The 12892-nt window shown below is 44.3% G+C and overlaps 1 protein-coding gene across 4 annotated transcripts in view; it reads left to right on the top strand.

Moving 5' to 3' along the window:
* The window catches only part of sh2d4a (SH2 domain containing 4A), a 93679-nt gene that overhangs the window by 44219 nt on the left and 36568 nt on the right, over nucleotides 1–12892 (top strand). The window contains exons 1-3 of one of the 4 annotated variants that reach the window (XM_060851578.1): nucleotides 5780–6115; nucleotides 6296–6335; nucleotides 8988–9247. In XM_060851578.1, the coding sequence (XP_060707561.1) occupies nucleotides 9082–9247 (166 nt within the window). In that variant the 5' untranslated portion in view covers nucleotides 5780–6115; nucleotides 6296–6335; nucleotides 8988–9081. Of the gene's footprint in view, nucleotides 1–5779; nucleotides 6116–6290; nucleotides 6336–8987; nucleotides 9248–12892 lie in introns of those variants that run through there. The other 3 variants (XM_060851579.1, XM_060851580.1, XM_060851581.1) reach the window with 3 other exon arrangements.

The raw sequence follows: 12892 nt of genomic DNA, 5'->3' as shown, positions 1-12892 counted from the left end.
GTGATGGGCGGGCACTATTTCATTCGGATAATCAATTATTCGGTTCATCGATTAAATGCCTTTGCTCTGGAGCTCCGAGTTTTCAAAATCTGCTCCATGTTCAGAAGACTGCAAAAGCACACATTGCGCAAGGCCTCGCCCCCAACCCTGTCCAATACCGGCCCCACCCCCAACACCACCCCGTGCCCCCAAAATCGCCCCCCCAGCTCCCAACCCCATCCAACACCACCCCCCCGCCCCCAACCATGTCCGATACCGCCCCTAACCACATCCAATACCGCCCCCTGCCCCCAACACTGCCCTCCACTCCCAATCCCGTGCAACACCGTCTTCCCACCTGCCCCCAACCTGTACACACTTACCCCCTCTCCGGGGCAGTTGGCATGAACACCAACGAGTCTGCTGCTGCTGCAGCTGCCTTTGTGGGGTAAGTCTCCAAATAGTATGTACACACACACACACACACACACACACAATTTTTTACTGCAACTTTTTGACAGGTTCCACCTCTGCCTTGTTACAGGACAATGTTGGAGAGATTAGGTGGGGATGGGCGAGGGGAGTTGTAGGGTACACCCCTCTGTAGAACTCCAGGGAAATGTGGGGAGAGAGAAGGGTGGGAGGTCAGTCATTTGGAGACGGTGCCTGTTTAATCACTGTAAACAAAAGATGCGATTCCTGTTGGAAACACGTCCTTGATGTAATGTTTCCATGGGGACCTCGAGATCTCCTCCAGATAATCCAATTTTCAGATAATTGGTACTCGGATTATCGAGGTTCCTCTGTAGTTGGCTTTATTCAGTTGATCAAAAACCAGGGTAATAAAAATGCCTAAAACCAGAAAACCTCGATGTGACCACCAGAAGGGGAAAATGGGTTCCATCCCCAAAATTGGAGATACTAGTAAGACCCCCCCCACAGGCATGGCCTCTGATTTTATGAAATTAATTTTGTACCCTGAAATCAAACCAAATAGATTGATCACTTGTGTTAAGCAGGGCACATTGGATGGGTTAACAAGAGAAAGACATCATCCGCATAGAGAGTGATTTTGTGCTGCCTGACCCTACCTCCAGGGCAGTAATATCGGGATCCATCCAGATGGTTTCCACCAGCGGCTCGATCACCACTGTATATAATAGTGGCAAGAGAGGGGACCCTGGATGGCAGCCTCTGCCGACAATAAACTATCTGACCTCATACCATTAGTGAGAACTGTTGCATTCAGGTCACTATACAGCACTGCCACCCACTTGGTAAAAACCTCTCCAAGACCAAACCATTCCATGACATAAAAGAGGTACGGCCACTCTACCCAATCAAATGTTTTCTCTGCATCCAGGGAGACTACCACACCCGGGATCGCTCATAGCTGACATATTTCGACCATATTTAATACTCTCCTAATATTGTCGGTAGACCTATGAACCTTAATAAAACCCGTCTGGTCCTCCTTTACAATAAAGTCAATACCTTCTCCCGCCTTAACACCAGCATTTTCAACAGGATTTTAAAATCCACATTCAGTAACGATATGGCCCAGTACGAAGTGCAATCTTCTGGGGCTTTTCCTTTCTTAAGAAGAAGAGAAATATTTGCTTCACTCAAAGATGGGAGGCAGCCCTGACTGAATGAATGATAGTACATGTCCAAGAGTGGCCTAGCCTGCTTGTCTATAAACTACTTACAAAACTCACCTTGAAGTCCATCTGGTCTGGGCGTTTTATCACAGCCTCACCGCCTCCTGTACTTCCTGAATTGTCTGAGGTTACACCCGAAAGGACGAAGGTCTTAAAAAAAAGGACTCCATTTTCATCATTCTCTCCTCACAGCCCTCCGACTGATACAGCACAAAATAAAACTTTCTAAATGCTGCATTAATCTTTTTAACATTGCAAGTACCAGCGCACTCTCTGATGGTTGTAATAGATTGGGGGGGGGCATTCTTCTTTCTGGCCAAGTACGCTAGATATCCACTCAGTTTATCACCAGACTCAAGTAATCTCTGTTTCGCAAAAGACATTTCCCTCTTTGCTGTCTGTGTAAGTGCAGCATTCAAAGTAGCCCTAAGGGCTGTAATGTGCTGTAATTTAGTTATGGTCGGCCTATCAAAGTATGCTAACACAGCTGCCATCAGGCGAGCCTCAAGCTCCCCTCTGTCGTTCTCCCCTCTGTCGTTTCTGGGTCGCTGAATAACAAGTGATCAAACCCCGTGCATACGCCTTGGCAGTCTCCCACAGCACCAATGGGTTGCTGGCCATATCTAAATTAACATCCCAGAAGATTTTCTACTTTCGCAAAAAATACTCTATAAGCCTGCTATCTTTCAAGAGGAAAGTGTCCATGCGCCAGTGCCAGGAGCCCATCCCAACACCACCAGCCTTGACCTCCATGTACACTGCTGCAAGATCAGAAACGGCTATATTCCCTATTCTGCAAGACAGCACCAAATTTGAAGAGGTCGATAGGGAAAAAAAATGTCAATTCTAGTATAGCACATATGTGGATTAGGGAAAAAAAGGTAAAATCCCTACCTTTGGGGTGAACACATTTCCATACATCCACCAACCCCAATTCCCTGTTCAACTCCACCAACTGTCTGGATTGCGGAGACATACCCACAAGACCCTGAGGCATCCTGTCCATCTCGGAGTCAATAATACAATTAAAGTCTCCCCCTCTAGTCGTATGACACATCCCAATCTAGAGAGTGCATCTGTTACGAATTTAAAGGGATGTGCCGAGGAGGGGGCAACATACATTCAAAATCCCATATTCATCTTCATGTATTAAAGCTTTAAATATTATGAATCGCCCGCACTCATTCTTAATTTGGCTGAGCATTTGAAATGAGCGGTTCTTCCGGATGAGAATAGCAACCCCTCTACTTTTCGAGTTAAAAGATGAGAAAAACACCTGGCCGAATCCTCCCTGTTGCAACTTCATATGCTCCTTATCAGTTAAGTGCATTTCTTGTTACAAGGCTACATTGACCTTCTCTTTTCTAAGGCTTGACAGTATTCTTTTTTCTCTTAATTGGTGGATGACTTCCTTAACATTCCAGGTGCACCATTTAAATGAATGGCTAGCCATGATCATCCAAAACAGTCCATGACCTCTGGGAGGAAGAACCCCACTCATAGCACGCCAAGTGAAAACTATAATCAGTTCATATAAATTTTACAAATGCAACTTCCAAAACTACTAAATCAAAACTTCTAACAACTACTTCTATAACATACCAACATATAACATAACTGAAAGGAGATTTTCCCAATTGTCCACAGGGGGCGCTCATACCACCCATTAGACCCACCATGACTCCTTCTAGCTGGAGCTACATCCCCATCCCAGAATACACATAGCAAGAAAAATAGCCAATATCTTATAACAAGAAATTTAAAAGTAGGCACCCAACCTGTCCCCTCCATACTGTAATCCTAAGCACTCCTGGTAGAACATCAAAAAAAAGACTACTTCCCCAACCGCTCCCCCCCATCTGAAACAAAGGATGATGAGAAAGGGGAGAGAAGGGAGAGGAAGCAAAAAAAAGATAATTATGACCCTGACATATGTTAAAAAGAAGTCCAAAAGCACCCCCCTTCCAACAACCAGGTGAACAAGGCAGATTACAGAAAAAAAATAAAGTAATTGTCCATATAATTCAGGCCAGTGTATTTTAAAGCATTCAAGAAGTCCTTTGCCTTTTCCTGTGAGTCAAAGTTGAGCATGGACCCTCCGTGGCTAAAATGTGGTATCGCCGGATATCTAACGGAATACTGCATATTCAGGTCCCTCAGCCGTTTTTTTACTTCATCAAAGGCCTTCCTCTTGTGAATCACGACTGGAGGGAAGTCTTGAAAAAGAATGATTAGTGACCCTTGATATACCATAGCCTGGCGATCTTTCCCTGGTGCTACAGAGGCTTCCAACATCATTTGTTTGTCTCTATAATGCTGGAGTAACACTAGGACTGGGCGGGGGCGCTGGTATGGTTCAGGCGTGTACACTACACTACCACCCAGTGGGCCTGCTTGAGCCAAACCCGGCCCTACCTCAACCTACAGCCTTAGAAACTGTGGGAGCCATTGCTCCAGAAGGCTGACAGGCTGGCCTTCCTTCTCCCGTTTGGGAAGCTCCAGCAACCGGATGTTCTTCCACGATTTTGAATTTCGAGGTCATCAATGTGCTCCTCCAAGACTCGCACTCGGCATTCCAGTGCCTGAACTCAACCCGCCAAGGATTCCCCCACGGTCTTGGAAGCTGCGGCCCGTTGCGCCACCTCCCTGACACTGGATCTCCAAGTTATGCCCATGCCCATGACGTTGCCCAAGACGCTGGATCTCCAAGTTATGCCCATGCCCATGACGCTGCCCAAGAAGCTGGATCTCCAAGTTATGCCTATGCAGCATGACCGAGATGAATTCAAGCCTGGCCCAGGTCTCCTCCATTGACAAATCGATCTTCTCTCAGGAGTTTCACAAACTCCAAGATCAAGCACAGCTCCACAGGTGAGTCCCCTAGGGTGGTCACGGAGGCCGACACAGCAGCCAAGGGCGTGTCCGTTGCTACAATGGCGGGGGGGGGGTCCCTGCCTGATGCAATCCCTGTGCTCCTTTCCTCTTAGTCATCTAGTAAATGCACTGAACTGTTCAGAACTGGTACTAAATCATTCTAAGGGTTGGGAAATAGTTACTTCCAACAAATTAAACAGTGAAGGGAGGGTGAGTACCCCACTTTGTCTGGGTTCTGGTGCAGAGCTCAGTAAAGCAGATGTACTGCATCACCGCCATCTTGAATCCCTCTGCATCCCAATATTAATCCCAATATTAAACCTGGACTGCACCTCAAAACCTATAATACACCCCAAACTTCACCCAGACTACACCCCAATATTAAATCTGGACTGCACCTCAAAACCTGTAATACACCCCAAACTTCACCCAGACTACACCCCAATATTATAACTGGACCACATCCCACATTCACCCGGACTATACTCCAATACTGAACCTGGACTACACCTCCACATTCACCCAGACTATACCCCAATATTAAACCTGGATTACACCCCAATATTAATCCTGGACTAACCCTCACATTCACCTGGACTACACCCCCACATAAAAGCTGGATTACACCTCAATATTAAACATGGACCACACCTCCACATCCATCCAGACTACAGCCCAATATTAAACCTGGACTATACCCCCACATTCACCCAGGCTAAACCCCAGTTGTAAACTGGACTGCATTCTCACATGAACCCAGGCTACAACTCAATATTCGTCTGGGCTGGGCTCCCACATTCACCCGGACTATATGCCAACATTAACCTGAATTGTGTCCCTCCCTACCCTGGGACTGTTTGATTGCCCTGCAGAATTGGCAGACCCCGCCCCCGACTAATGACTCATCTGCTTCAGTTTCAAACCTGAGCCGTCCCCCATCCAGTGCCTTAGATACTGACACCTTCTCTGTTTCTGCAATTTCCCTTAATGTGTTTTCCATGAGCTCACCGACCTGTGACATTATTCATTGCCCTAATCCCCTCTGCCCCCTTAGTGTGTGTTCCAACTCTGCCTCTTAGTTCACCCTCGTCTCTCTCTTTAGTCTAGAATCTCCAATACTGTGCAGCAGTGTGAAGGTCCCTGTTCCTAGAGGACTGTACCTTGAACCAGTAGGGGATGTGAGTGGTTCTGAGGCTGGTTGGTTAGATTAGACTGACCCCGCCTCATCCTCAGGTAGGAAAGGGTAAAGAATGGGTGGGGGTTCTGACAGGGTGCGGCTCTGTGAATGAGGCAGGCTGACTGACTGAAGGAAGGAAGGCGGTGTTTTAGAGAACGGAATGTCTGTTTGGAGGTGATAGCGCACTTGACTTAAGTGGCAGTGGAGAGAGGGGGGGAAAAGCCCACTGCTCTTGGGGAAGACAAGACCAGCTTCTGTCGATCTTGTAGTTGCCTGTCTGGCTCAGTGCGGCTCCCGGGACACGTTTGGTATTTCAGGAATTTATTACAGGCGCGACTTGCCTGCACGCCTCCCCAGGTCTGTGCAAAAGATTTTCCGAGCCTCAATGGTGAGGGGTTGACCTGTGGAGGAGACCCGCTCGGCGGTGAGTGGATTTGCACTGAACTGCGTTCCTGTACCGTCCACACTCGTCCTCCTTGATTTTGCGGTGCCTCAGGGCTGGACCGACATTGTCATGTGATGGTCGAAACGGACGGACTTCCTGATGCTTATTTTCCTTTTTTATTGTTTGTTCGTTCTCTCTCTCTCTCTCTCTTGAGGGCAGGAAGTCTGGAAGTTGAGCAGAAGGAACTCCGCTGATCCAGGTGAGTTACGTTTATCTTCCCAATCCTGTAGCTGGCTCCTAAATCCCCGTTTCGCCTTTACCCTGGGATCAAGTCCCCCCCCCCCCCCCCCCCCGAAAGCTGTCCCTCGGGCACGAGAAATCCGAGGAGCTGGCAAAAACGTGGTGACCTGCTCTTGAGGTTCCTCATGTTTCAAGTTGCAAATCTCCCCAAAAGCTGGCGCCTGGGAGTTCCCCCTCCTTCTCTCTCTCTCTCTCTGAGTAAAAAATGAGGTCTGCAGATGCTGGAGATCACAGCTGTAAATGTGTTGCTGGTCTCTCTGAGTTAACCATTCATTCGTTCCCTGCACTTCTACAAAGAAATTGTAGGTTCAGGAATGGGATGCTCTGCAGGTTTCAAATGATTTGACTTGTTAGTGCAATAGACACAGTACGACACAATTGTTACATAATTGAAGTAACTGCCTGTGTTGCTGCTTTAATCTCCATGAAAATGCACTCTTTAAACATGCCTTTAAATTTAAGCAGACAATGTTGGAAATACTCGAGATTTGGCAAATGCTTAGTTCTTGTCAAACGAATGAAGGTGGTGTGTTTAAGACTTCACTTAAGGATTTGCCTCAGTCCCTTCATTATACTACAGTGCAGTTCTAAAAATTTTTAATAAGAATCTTGATTCTGAATAAATTGCTAACTAATAGCTCCTGTTATAATCGAGGTTCCTGGCAGACACTCCAGCGGCCTAATGGTGCTGCATGTTTCCAATTACATATAACTTGGTTACATTTTCATGATTTTTTTTCTCTCTAAATGGGAGTGAAAGCAGAATGTGACTTTGTTCACCCTGGCCCCTTGCAGTTATGACTCATGCAGTTTACTGTTCATGAAGAATGTCCCTTTGCCAGTGATGATGCCTGGAAGAACATTCCATTATTTACTTGGACACTTGAGGGCCCTTGACAAATTAACCAAGATCCAATTGAATTTAGAATAGCGGATACATAGCAATGAATTATGAGTTGTGTAATTCCAATTGGTGAAAGCCTTTGACGTATTATGAACGGTAAGAACAAAATATTTTAATTTTGCTCACTAAGTCTTGTGATCACTTTACAGTCTTTAATTATTTGGCTTTGTGCTTTATATGCGTTAGCTCTTGTGATACTAGTTGTACTGTCAAGTTTGATGTCAATGTAGAGTTCTTGGGACATAATGCATTCTGTTATAATGAATCATTGGATGTCTTGTGGTTTTGGAAGAAATGATTCTTATCAGTGGAATTGCCTGGCAAGAATTTCAGTAGTTTTTGGGCCTTTTGTACAAGTGATACACAGTCAATGTCAAAACAGGAGCCAGCTATTCATCTCCTTTTGGTTATAAGATTGAATGTCTTATCTGAAAGTTGACTTGTTTGGCAGTGCTACACGCCTTAAGTACTGTTCTGGAATGTGAACTCAGACAGTGTGCCCTGGCGTGGGGTTGAAGCGATGATATGGTGCCTTGGAGATGAACGAACTACCATTTAAGTCCTGGTTCTTCTAAGAACAGGCTGGCATTCAAATAGAAATCTGCTGCAATTCCTTTTTAACCATCTTTTTAAAGAAGCATATATGTGCTGATGGGGTACTGCTCCATTTGATTCCTTTTCCTGTTTGGTTGTCGCTTAACTACCAAGAAATTGAGTTTTTCCCCTGAATCTGATCAGGTTAGTGATGTTAACACATGCATTTGTAATATAACTTTGACTTTTTCTTTCTTTCTTTTTTTCTTCTCCCTTCACCCCCTCCCCCACTACTGATTTTTTTTTTATCTTTCTGTGAATCATAGCTCAGTTGGTAGCATCCCACCTCTGGGTTAGAAAGTTAAGTCCCGCAGTGATTTTTGTGCACTAGTCCCAGGGCAGTACAGTGGGGTGCTGCACCATTCGTGATAGCATCTTTTTCAGTGAAACATTATGCTGAGAGTCTGCCTGCCCCCTCAGGTAGCCATACAAGATCTTATGACGCTCTCTAAGAAGAGCAGGGGAGTTTTCTCTGCTGACCAAAACGATATTTATGTATTAATGCCCCAAAAATTGATGATTGCATTTCTGTGCTATATGTGGGAGCTTGCTATGTTTATGTTAGCAACATTAAAACAGCCGAACCAGTGAAGTGCTTCTGGTGTGCATCGAGAATGCAAAGGTCTTGCAGGTCTTTCGTTTTTTCATTTTCTATGGGGAAAATAACTGCAAATGTTGTGTTTGATCTTGTACTATAATTTGGTCTGGGTGACTATGCGGTGTGTGGCATGGTGGCTACTTTTGAGGGCTGGACGGATAATCTGAAAATGAGATCGATTTCCAGCAAGGAGCCCAAATACGATAAGGAGGAAGCATCAATCATGGTGACCATGAAAATACTGGCTTGTTGTAAAAAAAAAAAATCCATCTGGTTCATTCATGTCCTTTTTAGGGAATGAAATCTATCCTCCTTCTCAGATCTTAATTTGGATGTGACTCCTAACCTACACTTAAACACCCTTCAAAATACCTTAGTTAGCCATTGCATTGTAGTCAAGAGGGGCTTGGTACCATCTATTCTGTATGGATAGCTAATAAATGTTGGCCTTACCACCAATGCTTATATCCAGTCGATGAATTTTTTAAAAACCTCTCCTTTCTCCTTCCTTTTAGGTGGCTGCACAAGAAACACTAATTACACTTTGGGTTACTCCTGATTATTTTTCAGTCACTTTGATAGACTGTTAAAAGAACAAAGTTTTTGACAATGCTGCAGCAAATATTGGAGACCATGTACATTGAGCCCGAGCTTCTGGCTGAACTAAACGAAGAACAAAAGCAGATTCTGTTTTTTAAAATGAGACAGGAACAAATTCGAAGATGGAAGGAAAGGGAAGCAAAAGTGGAGCCAAAGGAAAAAACACCAAAAACAAGTAAGTTTGTCATGTCAATCAAACAAATGGCTTGTTAAACAAACCCACACGATGTGCATTTTTTTAATGTACCTCCTTGTTAGAGCAGAAAAAGTTATTGGGAAATTTTAAGGTGTTACAATTCATGCAACTGTATTGATCGAGTATGTAGGGAAGGATTTTCAGATTTATAGGTACTGGCAACCAGGGGACACTGATTTTATGTTAAATGTATTTGCCCCCTGAACAATTGTTACAAAGTGTGACCTAAAAGCACACTGAATCGTGACTTCTAAGATTAGCTAGGACCTCACCTTGAAAGGGGAGTCTTTGCAGAGCTATGGGAGAACAGTGAGTGAATGGGGAAAAATTTGGATAGCTTTCAAATAAGCTGTCACACAGTGGGTTAAAATGGCCTTTTCTGTACAGTAAAATTCTAAGACAGCTAGCCTTCCAAAAGCTTTGTTGTCTGATCGCATTCATACGCAAAGTGCTCATCTCTTAGTCAGACTATGGGTTTATGGAGAATGGAATGATTAAAGAACATTTTACTAAGTGCAACATCCTGCTCCCAAGTAGAGCTGTCATAAGAAAATAAGATTTAAAGAATTCAAGATTTTAGCTGTTCTCCTGCAGACCAGCTGTGTTACTATTCTAGCAGCACAGCCTTTTCTGTTTTATGAGCAATGGCATTTTAGCATCTTTTGGCTTCGTTCTCGAGTTGTCTTCAGTGAAAAAAATCTCTCCAGGTGCAGTATCTGTCCACTTTCACATGAAGCTGAGCTTCCAACCCCTACCCCCTCTATCATAAGCATTAATATTTTGAATCACTGCACATACCTGCTGTCTTGCTCCATCCTTGTTTCAGTAATTGGCTCTTTGGGCTAGACTCAGAGGGCTGGATTTCGGATCCACACCCCCACCAGTCGACTGATCTATTCAAAGAGATCTGTAAAATGAAGTGCATGATGTTCCTGCCTGTGGATGCCATCAGAAAGGACCAACTAATGTTCATTTAGAGGCCTCCATACACCTCACTTGTGTGCTTTTTGTTGCATGTGGCAGGAGAAGTTGGAAGCTGCTGGGTGAACCATTTGACAGACTATTGTAAGTTTATCCAATTTCCACAACCTCACCCACACCCAATGTGGTTGTCCAACTATGGCTGCTTCCACATCACGTTTTGTTGACCAAGTCATTGGTGCACACCTTCAACTGCTTTATTCCTTACATGCAGGAGCTCTCGCTCTCGCTCCACCTTTTAAAATGCTTTGTAAAGCCCACCTTGGGTCATCTGTGATTGACTTCCTGAGAAGTGACCTTATTGAGTCTCTTTAAAATGAAGCCTTTGTATAATTGTATGTAGGGTTGCTGTATTTAGCAATATAGTTGCCTGACTTGCGTTTACCCTTTATATTAAAGTACTTCAGAGTGTGCCACACTGAAGGTCACCTTATCATAGAGCCATGTTAGCTTTATTTGATGTAGAATCTGTCGTGAGTTGGTGTGGGATTTGTGCTGCCCCTTTGGGACTTGAGCAGGTTTAGGTCATTCCACCTTTGACCCTATTCCACTACTTGACAAGATTATGATTGACCTGATTTGTGGTCTCGGCTCCACTTTCCTGTCTTTGTTTCTGTACATTAATTCTACTTGAGTTGTCTTTGATATTATATGTCCTGGTTTGGTGTAGTACATGTTTTTCAGCTCAATTGGTCCATGCTGCTATTTACTCTGTATATGAGCCTTCTCACAGTTTTCTTGTATATCTTTCTATTTCCTTCTCCCTCATGTCTTTGTCACCTCCCCTGCGCTGCATTTATGCCGTTCATCTTGATTACTCATGCTAACAAGATTAGCATTGTAGTTACTCTGCCTGGGTAGGGAGTTTCTCCTGAATTTCTTTATTGGATTTTCTAATTTCTGTCTATCTTTATGGATGGGTTCTGGTCTCTCCCACAAGTGGAAGCATCTCTATCGCACCTTTTCATTATCTTCAACTGATGGCTGCACAAGGATCTAAAAGTAAAGGAGTGCCTTAAACCAGAGAAAGTATATTCCTGTCAGGGTGAAAGGGAAGGCTGGTAGGTATAGGGAATGCTGGATGACTAAAGAAATCGAGGGTTTGCTTAAGAAAAAGAAGGAAGCATATGTCCAGTATAGACAAGATAGATCGAGTGAATCCTCAGAGTATAAAGAAAGGAGGAGTATACTTAAGAGGGAAATCAGGAGGGCATGAGATAGCTTTGGCAAATAGAATTAAGGAGAGTCCAAAGGGTTTTTACAAATGTATTAAGGACAAAAGGGTATCTAAGGAGAGAATAGGGCCCCTCAAAGATCAGCAAGGCGGCCTTTGTGTAGAGCCACAGAAAATGGGGGAGATTCTAAATTAATGTTTTGCATCAGTATTTACTGTGGAAAAAGATATGGAAGATATAGACTGTAGGGAAATAGATGGTGACATCTTGCAAAATGTCCATATTACAGAGGAGAAAGTGCTAGATGTCTTGAAATGGTTAAAGGTGGATAAATCCCCAGGACCTGATCAGGTGTACCCGAGAACTCTGTGGGAAGTTAGAGAAGTGATTGCTGGGCCTCTTGCTGAGATATTTGTATCATCGATAGTCACAGGTGAAGTGCCGGAAGACTGGAGGTTGGCAAGTGTGGTGCCACTGCTTAAGAAAGGCGGTAAAGACAAGCCAGGGAACTATAGACTGGTGAGCCTGACCTCGGCAGTGGGCAAGTTGTTGGAGGGAATCCTGAGGGACAGGATGTACATGTATTTGGAAAAGCAAGGACTGATTTGGGATAGTCAACATAGCTTTGTGCATGGGAAATCATGTCTCTCAAACTTGATTGAGTTTTTTTTTTGAAGTAACAAAGAAGATCGACGACAGAGAAGTAGATGTTATCTATATGGACTTCAGTAAGGCCTTCGACAAGGTTCCCCATGGGAGACTGATTAGCAAGGTTAGATCTCATGGAATACAGGGATAACTAGCCATTTGGATACAGAACTGGTTCTAAGGTAGAAGACGGAGGGTGGTGGTGGTGGAGGGGTGTTTTTCAGACTGGAGGCCTGTGACCAGTGGAGTGCCACAAGGATCAGTGCTGGGCCCTCTACTTTTAGTCATTTACATAAATGATTTTGGATGCGAGCATAAGAGGTACAGTTAGTAAGTTTGCAGATGACACCAAAATTGGAGGTGTAGTGAAAAGCGAAGGAGGTTTCCTCCGATTACACCAGGATCTGGACCAGATGGGCCAAATGGGCTGAGAAGTGGTAGATGGAGTTTAATTCGGATAAATGCGAAGTGCTGCATTTTGGGAAAGCAAATCTTAGCAGGACTTATACACTTAATGGTAAGGTCCTAGAGAGTGTTGTTGAACAAAGACCTTGAATTGCAGGTTCATAGCTCCTTGAAAGTGGAGTCGCAGGTAGATAGGATAGTGAAGAAGGCGTTTGGTCTGCTTTCCTTTATTGGTCAGAGTATTGAATACAGGAGTTGGGAGGTCATGTTGCGGCTGTACAGGACATTGGTTAGGCCACTGTTGGAATATTGCATGCAATTCTGGTCTCCTTCCTATTGGAAGGATGTTGTGAAACTTGAAAGAGATCAGAAAAGATTTACAAGGATGTTGCCAGGGTTGGAGGATCTGAGCTAC

Source organism: Hemiscyllium ocellatum, chromosome 36 (assembly GCF_020745735.1).
Source record: "Hemiscyllium ocellatum isolate sHemOce1 chromosome 36, sHemOce1.pat.X.cur, whole genome shotgun sequence".
Taxonomy (NCBI): domain Eukaryota; kingdom Metazoa; phylum Chordata; class Chondrichthyes; order Orectolobiformes; family Hemiscylliidae; genus Hemiscyllium; species Hemiscyllium ocellatum.
Note: the sequence above shows the minus strand (reverse complement) of the source record. Positions and strands in the feature narration are given on the sequence as shown.